The sequence below is a fragment of the Pezoporus wallicus genome, unplaced genomic scaffold, assembly GCF_028554395.1.
Source record: "Pezoporus wallicus isolate ANWC-B61680 ecotype Strahan unplaced genomic scaffold, APGP_CSIRO_Pwel_v1 scaffold_14666, whole genome shotgun sequence".
Lineage (NCBI taxonomy): Eukaryota > Metazoa > Chordata > Aves > Psittaciformes > Psittacidae > Pezoporus > Pezoporus wallicus.
In genome coordinates, this window is record NW_026637956.1 from 288,298 (window position 1) to 309,594 (window position 21,297).

The following is a 21,297-nucleotide window of genomic DNA, read 5'->3' on the forward strand; positions in this document are numbered from 1 at the left end:
GCCCCAAACATACCAGACTCATCTGATGCATCAACCAACATGTATATTGGATTTTGCCAGGAACTAGTGAGAAGACACATTAAAGGGTATTCGTTCTTCTCCCTTATCCTCTCAGTCTCTATCAAGGTGACAACAGTCTTATAAGCTCTGCTAGTCAGAGATTCTTCAGAAAGGAAAAATAAAAGGGGGATGGGCCAGGAAAAAAGGGGGAGAAAAGAAAGAAAAAAAGGAAGAAAAAGAAAGGCTGATCCCACTAAATCAATATATGGTGTCCAACCTACCTTGGAACTACTCAGTACATGCAGTTGCACGTACTTCATTTCAGAGGGAGGAAAAAATGAAAACCAAAACAAACCCAAACACAAGCCAAACGTCCTTCTGTTGCCAAAAATGAAGCATCAAATATCCACCCTTCTAACACATATTAAATCAATGGCCACAGCTCAGCAGTACCTAAGAGAAAGGGTATTTTCTTCTCCTAATACTTGAGATAAAACTGTTCTACTCTATGTACTTCTTCTATTTTTAAACCAGCAGCCAACAGATAAGAAGCGTTTTTGTGGGTTGTGCTTTAAAGTCTCCAAGATACCCATTGACCCCATCCAGACCTGGAATTTAGAGGAACCACGGTTTGGCCAAACATTTTATGTTAGTTTATTATGGGCAGAATATTAGCTCCAGCTCTTTGACCTCATTCAGAGGTACAGGTATCATATACACACACACTACTTACTATGTGTGCACACACTCTGTATACTCCAGAGCATGCCTACACTCAGGTTACCCTTTACTTCCTATTATGTTTTGCCTTTTGTTAAGTATTGTCCCTGCCTTTCTCTGACCCCACAACCTTCAAGAGCTTCCCTGATGCAGTAAACCTTTGAAAACTGAAAAGAGTGAAATCCTCCTGCCTAAAGCACCTTCTCTTGATATTACAAACTATTATTCAGGTTTAAAGAAGAAAAGTTGTTAAATACTCCCTGTTTAATCCTGCTGGGTTTTCGTTTCAGTTTGTTTTGTTTGTTTTCTGGTTTGGGTCTTTTTCCACAGAAATTTGGGGGCAGGATCCCCAAATCACAGACACCAAGTTTTGTACTGCTCCATATGATAGAATGCAAACTGCTTATACTCATCTGCACATTCTCCTCTGATCAACAATGGAGACTTACCTCAAAACACTGTTTTCAACAAGAGCAGTAGCAAGATGCAGAACTGCACAGAAGTTACTAGTTGAGTCTGAGGCAAGAATGAGCAAGTGAATGCACAGGAGGCTGGCTTGCTGAGAGCTAAGAATATTCCAGACATACAGAGAACTCTCCAGGAGTCATTCCTGACACCAAGAGGAGCTCACAACTATCTGCACTTACCAGAGCAGCTCTAGCAGCAGACAATGGCAATGAACAAATACATGCTGCCTTCTAACTAGCCCAGTCTGGCTCCAAGTTTGAGCTAAGCTATAGGAATGCACATCACGGAACACACGAGAATTTGCCTGCAATGCTTTGCACACCACATCCTAGAACAGCAGGTATTTTTAAAGGCTATGAGGAATGGCTGATGTGTATATCCTAAATGCTTTCCTCCTTCTCCTCTGCTTCCAATGAAATGATCCTCTGGTTGCCATCACGAGGATACTATTATCTTCAAGTACAAAGAGTTTGTACTTTCTATTATCAAATTTCATCTCATTTTTATCCTTTCAGTCAATGAGGTTATTTAGTTCTCATCACAGGACTACCTAGCCCTCCTCAGTCTAAGCAGCATCTCTGAACCTTGTGCCTGTCATGAGTTTCATACAGACGTAACTCCTTCTCTTCAAGTATTAGAAAGTATTTTGACACAGATCTTCTCTGAGCAATCCTAGAATATACCCATGAGTATTTTCAACTGATACCATTTTCATGTATTTAGTGGGGATACGGGATGCCTACACACGAAAGATAACAGTACTGAAAGAGAACAGGAAAAGGCTAGTTTGAACAGTCCCAAGTCTTCAAAGTCCTGGAAAGGTCAGTCTTATTACCTTTTTCTAAAGGATATCACACCTGTATAAAAGATATTTCATTGCATTAAGGATTCCCAAGCCAGTGGAAATATCAGCCTCTCACAGTGATCGACTAACAGAGACTGTGCAATGCAGAGATTAAAAACAGCAGCTCATATAGCTGGATCTTCACCTACCTGTCACCCACATCAAAGAATACACTAAGAGTACAGCATTATTAATAGACACTGAATAGGCAAGCAGATGCGAGAGCACAGGTATTTCTATAAGCTCAGAGTGCGTCTATTGCTCAGGGGAGCAGAGGGAACAAGAGATGTCTTTTAAAACCACACTGGGCTCTGATCCTGAAGCCTCTTGAAACACAGAGTCAGTTAGCTGCAAAACCATCACTTCCAGTGCTCAGACAGCTGTTAGAGCTGAAATCAATGATATTTCTCCAAGCTGTGATTAAGTGTGCAGTTCCTGCTGGTCTCCATGGAGACCGATGTTGGCTCAGCAAAAAGTCACCAAGTGTTTTAAAATAATCCCTGTCCGTTTTGAAATCTCAAAGCACTTCACTTGGTTTTGCCTATCAGATGTTATTTCCCCCTTCCAATGAAAACTGCAGCAGTAAAAGCAACCCAAAGCACTAGGCAAAGCCACCAAGATATTTTTACAGCTCATTTCGCATTCAGCTGGAAATTAAACACCAAAACATACATTAAAAATATAGAGGAAAGGAATCTCCAAAACTAGAAGTCAAGCAGGCAGTTGTACAATCTTCATATTACGTGGATTTCTGCAGAGTACACTATATTTAGCTGCAAACGAATCCTTTTGGGGATGATATACCAGACTTTATTCTGTGCTTCAACGGGTATAATTAACTTCTGCCCTTTTTATCTAAAGGCTACTCCTTTTGGGAAGTACCTTATCTGACATGTCCTTAATTGTCTAGTACCATGGCAATAACTACAACAGTCTTGAAACAAGAGAGCATCTTCAAAGAACCTCCCTCCTCCATTCAGGGTGGGTTTTTTCCTTTAAGGAAACAGAAGATATTTCACTACAGACACCTTGCACAAAAAATAACTTCAAGAATTGAGGCTTCCTAAATACATAAACAGCAAGTCACAACATGTGCAATCGTAAAGCTCTTTTAAAAGGTTCTCCATCAATATGGCACATTTAGTGGTAAAAATATTACAGTGTTTATATAGTATCCACAGAGAAACAGGCAAATACTGTCTGTGGTGTCGATTTTTACATCTTAAACCTGGCCATAAGCTTAGAGTGGAATAAAAGTGGGTTTAATACACCTTTATACACACTTTACTGGAAATCCTTTGACAGATTTTACCTAGAATAATTTGTACTTCTGCATTGGAAAAGGTTCCTAAGTAACTTCACTTAATGAACTGGTTTCAAAACCTCCTTGAGATTACATCCTGTAAAAGCCAATCAAACATGGTCACACAGGGCTGGTTTGGGGTTTGTTATTGTTCAAAGAACGGCTGAGGTTGGCAGAGGGATCTGGAGTTCACCTTGTCCAAGCCTCCTGCTCAAGCACTTAGAGCAGGTTGCCCAGGACTACATCCAGAGAGCTTCTGAGTAAGTTTTTGAATTAAACTGTTCCTTTATTACTTCAGTTATTAACCCCAGTGGAAACAAGAAGACAGAAATAAACCCGTCACAACCCTCTTTCCCTACTCTTCCCCCCCCCCCCAAGAAAAACAAGATAAAGCATAAAACAAACCCATCCACAAAAAAAGGCACAAATTTGATTGTTACTTGATTAGTCTTCTTTGCGAGAGGAATGGTGGTTTTTACCTCAGCAAGAACAAGAAATGGAACACGACCTCCTGAAATAAAAGTTCTCTGAAATAAACACTTTAGTTCAAGGCACTAAACCCACCAGTTTTCACCCTTAGGGGAAAAATAACCCCAAGTTTATTCTTTTGCACTATATATGACATTAATTCATACATACTAAACAGTAATAAACTCACATTTATGCTGTGAACCAAAACTTGTCTTCGATGAAGTGAAAGCTTAAGCACCAAGTTGAAAACAATAGCACCAAACTAATGCAAAATACAAACAAAATTAATCTGTCTACAAGAAAATACAGACTCAGAACGGTTTGGGTTGGAAAGGACCTTAAGACCAACCCAATTCCAACCCCCTGCCATATTACCTTACTGGCCTGGCAGTGACAGGGATAACAGAGCGAGTTAAAAGCACCAGGATGACAGCTTACCTAAATTGTGTCGCTTTGTCTTTGCGTGCTCGTGAATATGTTTCTTTGTAAAACAGCCAAAGAAGACACAGTAGAGGCAAGAGTGGAGTCTGTTCAGGTGGGCACCACACATATGACAAATGCACGACTTTGCCTGAAATAACAAAACCGAGACAGAGTATGAGTGACAGAAACAGATCTCCAGGTCCGTCTGAACAGAGGGACATACATCTAGCTGCTTGCCTTCCCTTTCGAATGCTGCAAACCAGCAGGGAACCAGGTCCTGCCCCATGTGACAAACCCACCAATTGGATGTATTAATAGAGAAAGCTCTTTCATTTGTCCAGTACATTTATCTCCAAGTCTTGAGAGGGAACAGGTCTCATCTAAGAGCAGACAACAGTCAACCTATTTACAACTCTCAGCCTGTAGCTTAACGGAACACTTCAAGCAGGATAAGCAGGCACTGCTAAAAACACACAGTCCTACCATTCCCTCACTCCACCTTTTCTGTTCCCTGCCAACCACGCTCTAGCAGAATGACCTGCACAGCCACGCGCAAGCCAGGAGAAAGATGTGCGTGAAATGAACCTGCCACTTACCCCCTCCAAGATTAACCCGTATTAGTTCCTCCATCCAGCCACACAAACAGCCATGGCAGTGCAAAGCTCTGGGCATTATGGTTGTGTAGCTTAACATTACAGCAGTACAGATGACAATTACCAGGGGAGCAAGGTCTCGATGCTTTTGGTCTTGTTCAGTTCTCCATCCAAATCTGCTTACCCCCTACTTACAGTCTCTACCTTGAAGCAATGGGCTTTGCTGCTCAACAAGCCCTTTGCTGAGCTGGTTCAACTTGCTAACCTGGAAGCTGAAGATAGACTAAAACTAATCCTTGGTCAGGTTAACAGGCTTGAGGGGATGAGTAGACTTGGATGAACATTAGTGCTCAGGAAAAGCAGATGCCTGGCAAGGAAGTAAAAAGGTGAAGAGGCAGGAGTTTTGGGTGATGGGACCACAGTAAGAACTCTGCATCAAGCTCCTTAAGACACTCAAAAGCTGTAATATAACTTGAACATTGAAATGGCTGTTGGTATTCAGCATTTCATTTCTCTGCAGGGAGATTCTGCCAGATTCATTTATTAGATATCTCCATACCAGTCCATAAACAGTGGTTGCAACACCAAATCCACACCAGAATTACGGACGTCACTTGTGCCACTTTCAGCTTGGCTTTGAACCAAGCATGGAAAGCAACGCGCTGAGTATTTCCCAGGGCAACCCCAAACGGGGAGGTATGTGATGAAAGTTACCAGGACTCACTGGAGATGAGTGTATAAGCCTGACATGATGGTTTGCATTCCTATGTAACAATATATTTTAACAAGTATAACAGGAGAAGGAAAGAAGCAATTAGAAGGCTAAACAGACTTTTTGACTTTTTGACTCTCAATCACAATTGAAGCACTCTAAGCCAACAACACCCAAACCCTTCTGTTAGCATTAAACTTAGGTATTTTAATGAGTCTTTAGAAGTATTAGCCTAGTAAAAGACTTGAGAGTTTGACGGATAAATCTCCTGCCCCACAACAACAATTTGGGCCCAATACCATCTGACTGGAAGATACAGACAGTAGAAGTTCCTCACAGTAAAATAAGAGTAACCGAACTTGTTAGCAGCTCAGAGCTACAGAGATCCCTTACAGAGTCATCTTACAGACTCACCTGAAAACACCATTCCTCTGCTTGTCAATACAGAAGCACCTTTTTCCTTCCTATTATGATAAGAACTGGAATTAGTAAAACACTAAGCTATCACCTAATCCAGGCAGTGCAGCTCCTCAAAACTAACCCCTAAAGTTCTTGTATTTACCCCATCTATCACAACTTAAAACCAGAGCTGAATAAACGATGCATGAGCCTGTTCCCTAGTCTGGCATTTTTTCTTTCAGAACACTTATGGCTGTTAAAGGAATCAAAGCAGCTTTGCAATATGCTGCACTGTGTCATTTATTTCCAAGCTTCTACAAATTAAGCCTCAAATCCTGGATCTCACATGCTGCGTGTGTGCGCGTTCAAAGTTCTCCCCAAGTTCTGCTAGATGAAAATAGACGGGTTGAATCAAACTCCACACACCTACAGAAGGCAATATTTTAAAGTAGGACCAAAAAAAAACATTCCCCACCACCAGCACAATTTCCATCTTTAGAAAAAACACTGCAGAACTGTCAAACTGGTGCCTAACGGTCGCTCTTTGGCTGCAAAAGCTAAATAGGATCAGCCTATCTGTTAAGATTGCTGCTATGACAACTCCTCGAGCGAGCAAGCAAGCTATTTTACTGAGCCAGCTAAAAATACACCTTTTAGCATTAGATGTATTGTAAACAGATAACAAGTATGTAGAAAAAAAAACACAGACCAATCATTTTAGGCTAAAAGGCAGAAAAGTCATACCTAAAAGAGTTTCTATTTCAATGAAGATTAAGAGAAATTGAGGAATGGAGAAAGAAAACTCAGTGGCAAGTTAAAAGAGGAGTTCAATTGCTTCTTTAAAGGAAGCGATTTTGTTCATATCCTCTATTTGCTGAGTAGAGCTCAAGATAGTTTCTCTAAAACTGTAAGAAAACAAGGTTAAAAGACAACAGAGTGAGGGAAGAAATCAATATCCAAACCCATAGTGGCTGTTCTTAACTGGATTAGCTGTCTCCTTTTCATCTGCCTGTGCTTTTAAACAATTTGCTAAGTTAAAACAAAGCTGCCACCCTCCTACCCCCCCCAATAATCAAATCACTTTGTTTCATAATACTCCCACCCCTGCTCCCATCTCTTGAGGCTACAGTCCAAGATGAAACAGAAACCTGCAAATGAGTAATCAAAAAATCAGTCTGATGCAGAAAGGCTTTAAAACACAACTCAAGTTTTGCAAAAAGCAAGTTAGGTCTTGCTTATGGTCTAGATGCTTTAGGAAAGCCAACAGCATTTTGGCTGCAGAATCAACCCGTCAGTTCTTTTCTCTCGTACATCCCTCCTAGACAAAAGAACACCCCTTCCTTATCCTAAGGTGTAAGTGTGGACTCTTCTCCTTCCTCCATATCCTCTCCCATTATTATCCTACTCCTTGCTTGCTCTTCTCCTTTATTCTTCTCTCCCTCAAGTACACCACTCTCCATCTTTACCCTTATTCTCTCTCCCCACACTCAGTTCCTTTTATCCCCAGCCAGCCTCTCCCCCTTACTTTTGCTCTGATGCTCTAACAAACTGCACAGAGGATCCAGTAGAGGCTTCAAGTGTCTTCTTTATGGAATACTATAACGATTTTTATCAATGATAGAAAACTGGAAAGAATGGTGTTGCACAGTACGAACAGTAACTAACATCTCTGTGCTGCAGGAGTGAGATGCCCAGCCAACACCTAAATAGGGCCTACGAGAAGCCTGGAAAGGGACTTTTGACAAGGGCCTGTAGGGACAGGCCAAGGGGAATGGCTTTAACCTCCCAGAGAGGAGACCGAGATGAGCTCTTAGGCAGAAGCTGTTCCCTGTGAGGGTGCTGAGGCGCTGGCACAGGGTGCCCAGAGAAGCTGTGGCTGCCCCATCCCTGGCAGTGTTCAAGGCCAGACTTGACTTGCACTAAGTATTACAAGATAAATAAATGCATCCTTTAAGTTCCACCCCCTTTTCCTGGTGATGCTTCCACACGCTGGTGAAAGAGGCAAGTAGGAAAAAACAACAAATGAGGGTCCACTTGCCTGGAGCCTCAGGAACGTGTGACAGCTCCTGAAATAGACCTCTGCTTTCTTGAACAATTAATCCCTTACAGACATGTGAAGAGACCAGTTTAAGTTTGCAGCATTCCCTAGTTTAAGAGCAGAATAGGGGAAAACAAACAAACAAAACCCCAAAGAAAAAAGTCAGATAAGACAAGACATGCAAATGTCCTCACTGAGCCACAGATCAAGACACATAAGGGAAATTTAAACATTTCCTCACATATTTAGAGTTCCCTAAATGGTCTTAATAAGCACATCTGAGGTACAGTCAGTCCTCTCTGTCCATTTTTGCCTCTGCTATTCCCTTTGGATGTCCACACCACAGCCTGGGCACAGACTTGTTTTTATTCTTATCCATCCATGCTGCAAACAACTCTTGTCCAAGTGTAACACAGACACAGCAGCTCACAGAGAGTGACAAACAGCATGCTTCCCTTCACCTATTGTTCAAAGGAAAATAGGACAGATAATCACAAAAGGTCATATAACTGACCACTGTTTCTTTCCTTGCTGAAGATGGAGACCCTATGGCTATTCCAATAGCAGCATTTCTTCTGCCTTGTGGGAGGAGGAAGCCAATATTAAACCAGCGCTGACAAGATTTATTACTCTCAAGTACTCTGCACAACAAGAGTAACAAATTCAGGTCAAATCTGCCTTATGACATTTCTATCCCTTCTTAGTCTCCATTAACTTCAAGATTCATTGGTGCCACAGACCCACCATCCATTAGCAGAGTAGTTGGGATACTGCATATATTTAAATAGTTGAAACTTCAGAGCCCTGTTCTTAGGTATCAAGAAGCAAGCAATGGGAATTGATTCCACAGTTCCCAGTGGTATGGCATATACATCACTCCTCCACACGCTGATAGGATGATTCAGAGGTGCTCTGAGTCAGTGCACATTTCTGACACATCAGCTTTAAAGAAAGTGAAAAGATCAACTTTAGTATTTTCCACTTACTTCCTGCAACCAAGTTTTAATTATGAGCTCGTCTCATTACAAGTGTCAGTTATTTGTTAAAAAGAATGTGATCCATAGCGTAAGTTGTGGCTCCAGCTCCACTATTAGTAAAGGTTTTATTAAAGACGAGGAAAACCGTACTAGTTACACGATTTAGTGGTTTGAGAAGTGTTCAGAAAGTCACCTTGAGAAGAAAAAAGCCAAGTACAGGTAACTTCTTAAACTGGGTTATTCTAAATAAATATCTACAGTCTAATAAATACCTCAACAGGCTTACATGAAATCTGGGGATGGACTTTTCCTGGTGCATGTAGGGATGGGACAAGGGAAATGGCTTTAACCTACCAGAGGGGAGATTGAGATGAGCTCTTAGGCAGAAGTTCTTCCCTGTGAGGGTGCTGAGGCGCTGGCACAGGGTGCCCAGAGAAGCTGTGGCTGCCCCATCCCCGGCAGTGTTCAAGGCCAGGTTGGACACAGGGGCTTGGAGCAAGCTGCTCTAGTGGAAGGTGTCCCTGCCCGTGGCAGAGGGTTGGAACTGGATGAGCTTTAAGGTCCCCTCCAACCATTCAGTGATTCTGTGATAAATGTTTTAACCAGCAGCAGAAAAAGCCAGTTTTCAGCTCTGTCCAACAGCAAACATTAAATCTAAGGTCCTTGCTCTGCACCACTGTATTTGCTGGCTCCCATATTGCCATCAGGTGCAGCAAAGAAGATGACCACACAGCTTTCCTCATCTGTTAGCAGAATGTTTGGCTCCAACTATCTAAGCACAGGTTTGAATACAATGGTATCACCATTTATAATTAAAGCTGAAGTAGCCTAAGCTGTTAAATAACATCACAGTTCTCAAGCTGAGTGTAAATAAAAATATACCATTCTGAACATCTGAGCAGCCTCCTGTCATTCCGTAGATTAGATTAACCCCATGAATCCTACTTCTGCCTATAAGAGAAGAAACACTGTGAAAGAGGGAACAATGGAAGCACTGAACATGTTACAGAAGATGCTAAAAGCAACTTGAGGCAACTTCTTTCCCTTCCAAACTGGTCAAGCTATTCCGTTACACCTTACTCACAATGCTGAACCCCAATAAAGGCACAAACTACCTGTCTTTTGATAAGGCAAAGTAACATGCACATTAAGTTCACCTGGGAGAAACTCAGAACCAGAGAAAGAATGATTAAATGTCTTCTGAGTTCCAAGTCTGAAGGTGATTCTCCCCTTGCTCCCTTTATTTTTTCAGGGTTCTTTTTCCCCCTCCTACCTTCATGGAGGACACATTAGGAACCACACAAGAGAAGCAGACTTACAGGTTTTGATGCCAATATCAGAGTATTTTGAATGATCTGCTGCTTAATTAATACTTTTTGGTCTAAAAGTTTCAAAAGCTCATTAATCCTATTCCTTTCTCAGTTGTGTTTTCTGGTTTCAACAAATTATCTCCATTGCCTCAGCTGGCAATGACAAACCTCTGCCAAGTGTTCTGATGCCAAAGGCTGACAAAGTCTATGGGAGCTTATCCTAACTCGTAAAGCAGCCTGAGCTACCTTCTGCAGGAGTGATGGTTTGTCACAGCAGCACCATGGCCAACCCATTTAGGAACCAAAGCACAGTTGACTAGACCAGAATCCACATGCAGAGAAACAATAATGGTAGAACTGAGTTGGGAGGAAAGAGGAAAAGGAAATAAGGAGATCACTTATGTTGTTTCCAGTTCCTGAACAGGTCTTCTCAGGTGTAAAATTAACCATAAAAAATGACTGTGGAAGCCTGACACCATCTGGTCTCATGCCTTTGGACATGGTAAGCAGTTGGTTTTATTCTCTGCTCAAACGGTGGGAAGACGAGACAGGTCCGTGTTTTCAAGAGGTAGCTGAACACCAGAAAAATGCTCTACACAAAAGAGCATTGTCAGTAAGAAAAGGAGAACATGGACCTAAAGACAAGGCAGAAAGAACACCGATCCAAAGATAAGGTACAAGAAGAACATGCAGGTAAACCCTTCAAATTCATGGGGCACAGGACCTATTTCATAGCACATGAGAGAAGGCGGCATCGGGAAAAGCATCTTCCACACACATGAGCTGGAAGCAGCAACATTCAGGACGGACCACAAACATCTTCTGAAATAACACTACCCATTCTGAAGGATGAAACATCTCGATTAAGTTATCCCAAAGGCTTTCACTAAGCAGGTAATATCCCAGCTTCCACTGACTTAGGAATCCATAGTAGGAGCATTCACTTCCCTTCTCCAAAGTGCACAAGATAGGAGAATGGAGAGTATTAAGCAGTGCTAGAGCACAATGAGTAGTTACACTAATAACTTCTGAGCATGGCAGTACTGTCCCAGCCTTAAATTAGCTGTGGCTAAAATAATTAATTAAATTCATTCCCTATCCTTAAGGAAAACATGGATAACTTTTCACTGAGCAGCAGCTGGAAAAAGGTGCAGTATAAAATAAGGAGTCACTGATCTGAACTGAAGGAAGCATGTTTGAAACACCTCTGAGTCCATTAGAAAAAGAAATGGAGAGCACAGAGGTTCCATATAAAAAGCCTTTATAAATGCTTCTCTCCAGGTAATATAGTAGGGTTTTATGGCTCCACATGCCCTTCTGAACTGGGGGCATTAATTTAGACAACAGTGTTAAAGGCCATTTTCCACTGTGTCCAAACATGCTACAGCTGCTCTGAGACCAGCAAAGGGGTGAGAATAATAGAAGCCACTGAAATTTACCTCAGAAAAGCCAATCTTCTTTCCTCATCCACATATACTGAATTTTAACACACACAAAGATTGACCTATAGGAGCCAGAAAAGCCTTCCTAGAGCCCCACCTCCAGAAAGGACCAGATCTCTTGAGGGCAGATACTTTAGTCCTCTTCACTAAACTTGACCTAGTAGTTGCTCACACCACATGCTGTTCTACACCAGGATCACCCTAAACTAAAGCAACCCTTCCCATTTTTAAGTAAGCTACCTCAAGTAAGTCTTTCCCCCAAGGACTCAGAACAAGAATAATTACTTGGTTTTGATGTGGTCTTTCATTCAATATGATCAGAGCTCCAGGGAAGCTCTGCATTAAATGGAAAGATGAAGAACATCTCTAAACTCATCTTTTTTTCCCCCTTCCTACTGGAAGGGACTGGTTTACACTGTTCTGCTTCAGCTCATACATTTGCACTTAGAGGTATGTTTCTGAACTAAGACAGGTGACTTCATGCTCAGGAGGAGCACTCGCATTCTTTGTTCCACTGGCTCAACTGCAGGTAGAACCATCACCAAACTAGGAGCAGCGACACAAACCTGGGGTAACAGGAGTGGTTTGAGCAGTGATCACATCTGCCTGCTCTAAAACAAGTGACATCCGCAGCTGGAGAGCTGCTTCTAATGCCAGCCTGGGCTCCATTCAACTTGGAGCGTGTCTGCCCAGAAGGGAATCGCTGCTGAAGCTCCAACACGATGAAGTTAAGGGATTAAACCTATGGACAATACTCACAAGAGAGACAACACATTCTTCTCAATCAACTCTGACATGAACATGTGTTCTTAAATGAGAATGATGCTGTAGCCAAAGTCTACCCAAGCTCCAAAACCACAGCTTTGGGCCAAGGGCTCTTCTCAAGAGAGCACAGTGCAAGTCAATGTAAAACCAGGGAACTTTGGTTCACCCCCAAATACAACTGTTAATTTCATTAGAGATCTGACTAGTTATCATTTAACCTCTAATACAGACCGTTTCCTGCTCTCCTTACTCTGAGTTTTACATATATAATAAAATGCATACTATATATAAGTATATATATTCATATATATATATATATATATATATATATATATATATATATATATACACACACACATACTTATGAATACACACACACCCTTACAATGCCTCGGTGGTGAAGCACTGGAATGGGTTGCCCAAGGAAGTGCTGAATGCTCCACCCTTGGCAGTGCTCAAAGCCAGGCTGGACGGAGTCCTGGATGACATGGTCTAGTGTGAGGCATCCCTGCCCATGGCAGGCGGTTGGAACTGGATGGTCCTTTCCAACCCTAACTATGCTATGATTCTTTATATACATAGAAATTTAATATACAAATATACGATATATAGAAAGAGCTAGACACAAAATCAGATTATTTTTTCCTTTAAAAAAAACCCAACATTTTCCAATTTGTTTCACACAAAATTCCACAGCAGGTACAGGCTGAAACGAAACTCGGAAGAAAAAAAGTTGCACTATTTCAAAAGACAGCACAAGCTAGAGGAGAAAATAGAAAGATGCTCTAAAGATGCAATTTTGGTTTCCCCATGTACAGTCATAGTAGTAAGAAGCTGTATTTCAACAAGAACAAAGCCATTCTTCAGTATTCAAATGACTATGCTGAAATTGTTTATTTGCTTCTCCTTTGGTAGGTGCTCAGCCCCCACCCCCAGCATTTACGAACCTAACTGATTTCTCAAGTACTCTATAAAAAAATGCATTTAAGAGTCTATTGTGTTTTTAAACCATTGCTATAATGAAGCCTGTTCCAATTGAATTGCATGTCCTTCTACAGCATGATCCCTTTACAAGCGGAAAGGGTCTTTGCCTTGTGAAAGCCCATCAGCTGCTTCAAGTTCAAATGCATGTCTCTCTCCCTGAATACGATGCATGGCTGTGTTGTGTGTGTTGATTTTTATCTATTTCCTGCAATGCACCACTGCAGTAAGGAATTTCACAGGAGAACAAGGGGCTTGCCAATACCGCAGTCGTGTATTCCGAGATCTCCTACAAAATCTATTTCTTTACTTCACCATTCCCCCGTTGTCAGCAAATTGTGGAAGTGTTTTTAACTGTCCTATTAGGTAATGTATTGATCTAATCTGGCAGCACGTGACTTGGGAAGCAATTCAAACAGCAAGTTAAACAGACAAACCTGCCTGATGCTGGGCAGACTCTTACTAAACCCTGCCCGTGCTGCAGAGATTGTGTGTAGCCCTGCACAGAACTAAGAGATCAGATCCTTCATGTGAAAACAGCTCTTGGGAAGCTTGCCATGGAAATACTCTGGATATCATCCTTTCAGAAATAAAAGGAACTTAAGGATGCATAGGATCAAGCCCTAAAGAACCCTAGAGCCTCACGGAGACAAGCCCAGCTATTGCAGCTATCTCTTCTTTAACTACTCTAAGATGGCCATAAAAATACGTTAACTTAGTCCACCAGAAAGTCAAAGCAATTCTGCTGGTAGGAATGACGGATGGGATGGTGCTACAGCACAGATTGTAACATAGAATCACAGAACAGTTAGGGTTGGAAAGGACCTTAAGATCATCTAGTTCCAGGGATGGAACATTCACCACTTCCTTGGAGAACCTGTGCCAGTGCCTCACCACCCTCACAGTAAAGAACTTCTTCCTTACATCTAACACCTGAACTTCCCCTGTTTAAGTCTGAACCCATCACTCCCTGTCCTACCACTACAATCCCTGAAGAGTTCCTCTCTGGCATCCTTGTAGGCCCCCCTTCAGATACTCAAAGGCTGCTATGAGGTCTCCACACAGCTTCTCTTCTCCAGGCTGAACATGACTTATGTATGAGACAAATACTCTCAGCAGAAAAAGGGGACTAGTAGAAAATGAGCAGCAATAGAGTGACAAACAGCTTCTATTAGCAACTATTTTGCTTTATTATAAACAGCCCCATAAACAATGCCACAGTTAAGTAGGGTACATCCATTGTGGAGCCTCACCAAGAAATATTAGTCTTGTAGAAAATACTTCTGGCTTTTAAAAGCTTCCTATGAGTTATGCACCATTCTGCCCAAGACTTCAAGAGTTACTATACATGACATTTTATGTTTGCTGCAGCAAAGTCAGCCAACTGGCAATACAGAGATTAACCCCACTGCTTACAGCTTTTCTGACAATTGTGGGTTTCAATGATGGTAATATAGCAAACAAAGTAGGCATACAAGCCAAAACCTCTTCTTGCCATGAGAATAAAACATCCTTTTTGTCTAATAGGAGATGAAGACAAGTTCTAGTCCCCTCTACAGTGCCTACAAGAAAAGCTATTACAAAACAATAAACTGAAATTTCCCTTTTGGTTTTACAAGAGCTATAAGGAACATTGGCTGATTCTCCTTCCATAGACTGATCTGCCCAAAGCACCACAAATAACTCCCAAGAGGCATATTCCCCCCTTAGAAACATGCCAGAAAACGTGCTGACACAAAAAAGACCACTAACCACACATGCTGAGCAGTCTTCATCACAGAGCAAGTGCATCCTCTAAAATCACACTGCAAGTCTTCTGTAGAAAATAAGAGAACATCCACAGGGTCTCAAACTGTTTTCACTAGCACAAAGTGTAAAACAGAACTACAATGGACAAACTAGAAATAGAATCATGGAATGGTTTAGGTTGGAAAGGATCTTAAGCTCACCCAGTTCCAACCCCTGCCACGGGCAGGGACACCTTCCACTAGAGCAGCTTGCTCCAAGCCCCTGTGTCCAACCTGGCCTTGAACACTGCCAGGGATGGGGCAGCCACAGCTTCTCTGGGCACCCTGTGCCAGTGCCTCAGCACCCTCACAGGGAAGAGCTTCTTCCTTAGATCCAACCTGAATTTCCCCTGTTTAAGCTTGAACCCATTACCTCTTGTCCCATCACTATAACCCCTGATGAAGAGTCCCAAGACATCATCATCTGAGGACATATTTAAGTTCACCTAGCTGTATGTACAGCTTCCTCCATGTACAGGAATACTCTAAGCCAACTACCACATTACTGCCACAGAATGAAAGCAAATTCTTAACATGCTTGCACAGAACATGCTTTGATATCTTGTAAGCTGAAGCTTAATGTTCCCTTGTACCTCAGTACAAAACTAATTAATAATTCATTTTACTGGAGCAAAAGAAGAGCTCTTTCATTCACTAGGAAACTTCCATGCAGCTTCACAAACCTGAAACTCTGGAGATAACACAGAGGTGGTCAGATCTGCACCCTTTAGATTTAAGATTCAGACAGTGAATACTCTAAACTCTACAGACATGCAAGTCGGCTTAGAAAAACGGTTATTAAAGCAATATGAACATAAAGTACCTTCTGGAAGGGGAAAGGAGCTGGTATTTCTCACACTACATAAGCATTCACATGACAAAAACTTGTTCCTTTATCCATTTAAAGAGTCTGCAAACTGCTGCAGTCCTACAGGAGAATCATTAGCGACAATGTTGGTAGGAAGGTGGGTGAGAGTTTCTTAGTGAAGAGCTTCTGTCTTTTTATACAGGAATTGCAGCCAGTTATTATGGTTTAATACTTCATGCTGCATTCGGAACAGTAACTTGTTTTGCCAGCCCCACAAAGGAATGAACTGGGAGGAGGGTGCACTTAAACTGCCTCTCAAGAAGAGGACACGTGAAATTCTAGCTCCTGCTGCTTAGGAGAGCTTGTGAAAGGGATGCTTTTCAAGTAGAGATACATGTAATCACCTACATGGAATCAAGCAACAACTCAAATCCCTCCAATCTAACCTCCCCCTCTCCAAAGAAACAAAGAACACCCCCAAAATCCATCATATACCAAAATGACAATATATTCTCAATTTGGCACTTCACTAATAAGACTCACTTCTGGAGCTGAGTTTAGAGCATCTTGTCCAGATGTCCATACTCAGATTAACCTAGAACAGGTCTCCAGGCTGGATGGACTCTTGAGTAACCTGGACTAGGTTATTAAAAGGAATGCTAATAGGAAAAAAAGGTTGGTTTTTTTAAGTCCCATTCAAAAGTTTGCCTTTTTTAACACTGGAATTACAAAAGCAATTCTTTGTATCTTTTTGAGGCGTCATCATCAGTAGTTTTGACTTCAAGAGATCTACTTTGATTCTGATCAGCCACAGTTTAATAAACATGAGGCAAGCCTAGAAGTGAATGGAGTTGACATCCAGGCCCCAAATCTGTCCACTGACATTTGTGTAAAGAAAAGAGAAAGTCCAGAGCCAAACTGCAATGCAATTCTTTGAAGAGCAGCACTGAGAACCATCAAATACATTCAAATCTTTGCCTTGACCCCCAGCTCAGACTGCTGCCTACAACGAATATGAGAACAGGAGAGCATTTATGTGCAAGTCAGATGCCACTCACCTTAGCAGCAAAGGGAGAAACTTCTACTTATAGCAGCTTTAAACTACATGAATTCAGTAGAAGAAAAAAGCCTGTCCTTACTACTGGGAGAATAAATATCCAAAGAGGGTTAAAGAAATGTATTTTGGTTGTTATTTTTTATTATTGTTGTGGGGGGTTTTATTTCATTTCCAAAAAGCTGCTGCATCTTACTAAACAAGCCTCCTCTGGGACCTAACAGCAGAGCGGGATGCAGCCAGAGCTTTGTGTATTTGACTGGTTACTATATGAAAAGCTCTCATACTCATCAGTAAAGCCAAAGAAGAGGCCAGCCATGTCTCTTGTCCATGCTTATGACTCTGCTGAGTGTGGCAACTCCAGCTGTAAACCAGGCCCAGAGTGTCTGGAGGAGAGGAAAAGGCAGGAGGGTGCACAGCCCTGACAGAGAAACAGGTTGAGAAGCGAGAACTGTGCAGAACCCAAACTGCTGCTGTGATCTGCAAGACCATAGACACAGAAGCAGAGAAGCCACGCTCCATACAGCAAGTGATACAGCACCAGCTCTGGACCAAAAGCTCCGCAGCCATTGAGAGCAAAACCCCCATTACAATAATGCATCTGCTACTGGTAGCAGCCACAGTAAGTCTGTCTTTGCCTACAGCTAAAGAAGTATGATCCAACAGTCTCCCAAATATGTGAGCAATCACAGAAAACACAAAGAATTTCTTTTCCCACTGGCAACTGTTTTAAGACAAAAACATCTCACATCGCTCACAACTACAAAAACTGAGGAGAAAAGGGCCATAAGAACTAAAACATTCTTAATTTCCACAAATATATGAAGGATGATCTTGCAGCAACAACCCCAGTGCCCCTGTCATAGACTTGTAAATGGTGATGCATTACTATTGTGAAATAGGATTTCTATTCTGTGCTTCACAGAATCCCAGATTGGTTTGGGTTGCTTTAAAGGACCTTAAAGCTCATTCAGCTCCAACCCCTGCCATGAGCAGGGACACCTTCCACTAGAGCACCTCGCTCCAAGCCCCTGTGTCCAACCTGGCCTTGAGCACTGCCAGGGATGGGGCAGCCACAGCTTCTCTGGGCACCCTGTGCCAGCACCTCAGTACCCTCACAGGGAAGAACGTCTGCCTAATGTGTAATCTAAATCGATCCTCTTTGATCGACTGACATTTACTCCATTCATCATCTGGACCAAACCTGAAGGGCATGTGGCTGAATTTCAGAGAGTTTGAGCATTTGGGACTTCTATAAACTCAAGAGGTAGCTGCAAGACTGCAGCAACCGTGAGAAGCAGCCCATCAGTAGACTCCAGCAAAGTGCTCCATGTTGATGGCATGCCTGATCTCCTACAGCAAGAGATGCAGATTTAACAAGAACATTTTGTGCTGACCAGCCAGACCCTGCTCTCTTCACTTGCCTTCTCTGCTTAGGAGAGGAAGCGCTAAAACCTTACCTCAATATTAACATTCCCTTCTACAAAGGCTCATCACTTCAGTTTAGCACTGTTTACATGCCACAAGTATTATGTCCACATCTTTTTAGCAGGCTGCTGGATTACATAATGCGACACTGAAAACAAAAATTAGCAAATTATAGGGTTTGGTTTCATTTATGGCCATTGTGCTTTGTTTGCCATTTAATGCAAAAATTATTAATGTAAAGCATGGATATAAAAATGAGTTAAGACAAAAGACATACAAACTGCAGCAGCCAGCTGGGCTCATTGGCCAGGAAAGCTTATTAGGCAAAGCACATGCTTTTAGCTAGAACACACCTCTGCATTCCAAAAAGAAATCCCAGCAGGACAGCAAGCTTTCGCAATGCTGGGATAAGAAAAGCAAGCAGAAACCATCCCAAGCCGCTAATGACAGTGAAGACCTGTTTCATAACATCAACATCATCTTTCTTGCTATTTTTCTTGCTCTTTAAAGGACAAACTAAAACAAAACCAAGGCACCTCCCTTTCACCATGTGTTAAAGAGAAGCTTGTCTCTACAAAAGCTTCCCCTACCCTTTACCGTTCCAAAAGCAGATGTTGGAAGGGCTGCAGAAGAAAGGGTGAAAATACAATTAAGTGCAGATAACGTTACTTTCAGGAATAAACCAGCTCCTCCTTCCTTGATAGCAAGCATGAAATCATAGCCAGAGCTGTAAGCATTATACAAGCTGGCTGTGTAAACGTCAGTTTCTTTCTGAATTAACTAGGTTTCATAAAATTCTAATGTCTCTATTAAAATATGAAAGATGGATGAGGAAGACAATGCTTCAGCCAAACTGCTACTCAACCCTAGCAAGCTAAAAACCCACCCAACTTTATGCTACTGAACAGCAAATGCTGAGCCTCCTTGTGATTACCTCCAGGAGAAGGTGGAAAGTACAAAATCAAAACAAATACCTCAAACAAACCAAACCCAACTCAACATTCCTATGGGGTAAAGACTTATCTTACAGAGCAACTGGGCAGCTCTGAGGAACATTTCTGGTAGCCAGTTGCAAACACTTGTTAGTAACCTTTTGAAAGGAGTACAGCTTTGACTATACAGAATTGAGTAACAGAAAAGCTGAGGTTAACCCTAAAACTATTCCAGTTCTTGAAATTGTTCAGAGTTCTGCAAACAGGAACTGCCAAGACAGAACACTTCTGACACGAGGCAGTTGTTTCACTCCATAATGCATCTTTCTGACAGCACTTCAGAACTCAATGTGCACGTTGCTTCACTTTCTCACAACAGAACCTTTAAATACTAGAACAAGTTACAAAAGAGCAAAGAAAAAGGTTTAAAGGTGCTGAAGAACATCTTAAAGCTATATCCAAAACAAGGAAAGCTTACCTTCAGCAGTTTTAACTAATGCCATTACACATCATAAGTGGGAGTATTCAAACACAATACTCTAAGATGCTCTACTATGTGTTACATCTGTGCCCTGTAAGCAAGAAAAGGGAACATGCTACATAATGTTTTCCACCTCTTTTTTGATGAGGAGATGAAGATTCCTATTAAAGATTCAATTCTGTCCACTGCCAGAGCGCTGAAGAACAGTACTTTGATGTAGAAGACAATTTGCTTGTCAAAGTTAATGAATTACTCCAGTTATTCTCTGATTAATCACACAGAAATTAAGAACACAGAGAAAAGGTTCTCTGAAAAACTGCCTCTCTCTTTAGAAAGTTTGCAGGCAAGTTCAAGTGGTTTTCATCAGCACTGTGAATCCGTGCCTGGGCATTTCTTCCTCAGTAATGAAATCATTCTTGGAATTAAAGTGCCAAATTTCCTGATATCCCATTTCTGATAATCAAGCGATGGCAGTGGTAACTGATGGAGGAAATGGGGAGACAGCACTGCCAACGTGTGTTTAGCCCAAGATGTGCATGAGGACTCCCCCAGTTCACCAATTCCAGGTAAAAATTATCTCCTGAGAAAAATGCCGAAGAGATTTATCAGGTGTACTCATGCTCCACAGAAACCTTTGGACAAGTGTTTTTGGACAGCAAACTCATCACTAGAGTTTTGCCAGAGAGAAGTTAAATGATGACACTAGAGACAGAGGAGAAAAAAAGATCCACATAGTGGACAGGTCAGGAATGCTGTGAAGAAAGGTGGATACCAGAGCTCTAGTGGGACGACTTCTTAGGTATCACACTGCTGCAGGCAACTCCTTCAGCACTTGGTACAAGAAACTTGAAGTATATATAAATGCTGTTTTGTGCAGTGTCCAACTGTTAGAACATTTAAATCCACACGCAATTAGCGCAGCTCAGTTAGTTTCACCATTCATGGAAAGATTCATCTTCAGTTTCATGTAAGGCTACTTCATTAAAACAAAGACAGTAACTTCCAAGTAACATTCCATGACAAGCAAGCAGGAATAGCTATTTGCATACATCCTAATTCTTAAACCAGCTCAGGTTTTGTTTCAAGAAACAAACAAAAAGCCAAACATGATTCTCCTCTCTAGATCTTGCAGAGCAGGAGTACGACAAATAAGATCAAATCTGTTTCAGCAGCTCATTCACGTCTCCCTTTTCCTTCACTGGCTCTTGGGAAACTGCAGTTTTGAAAAGAACTATCCCATATATATGAATATTCCTTCTCAAATGAAAATATAACTTATGTACATATATATACACACACACGTGATAAAAGTGTGACCATTCTACACAGAGGAAAGCAAAGGGAATTTGAATCTCAGTTTC

General features: G+C 41.7%; 1 protein-coding gene across 3 annotated transcripts in view; it reads right to left on the reverse strand.

Annotated features, from left to right (window-relative positions):
• LOC130598745 (ubiquitin carboxyl-terminal hydrolase 22-A) overlaps positions 1-21,297 on the reverse strand; it is a 100,556-nt gene that overhangs the window by 58,128 nt on the left and 21,131 nt on the right. For all 3 annotated transcript variants that reach the window (XM_057408490.1, XM_057408489.1, XM_057408491.1), the window contains exon 2: positions 4,245-4,377. In XM_057408490.1, coding sequence (XP_057264473.1) covers positions 4,245-4,377 — 133 coding nt within the window. The remainder of the gene's footprint in view (positions 1-4,244; positions 4,378-21,297) is intronic.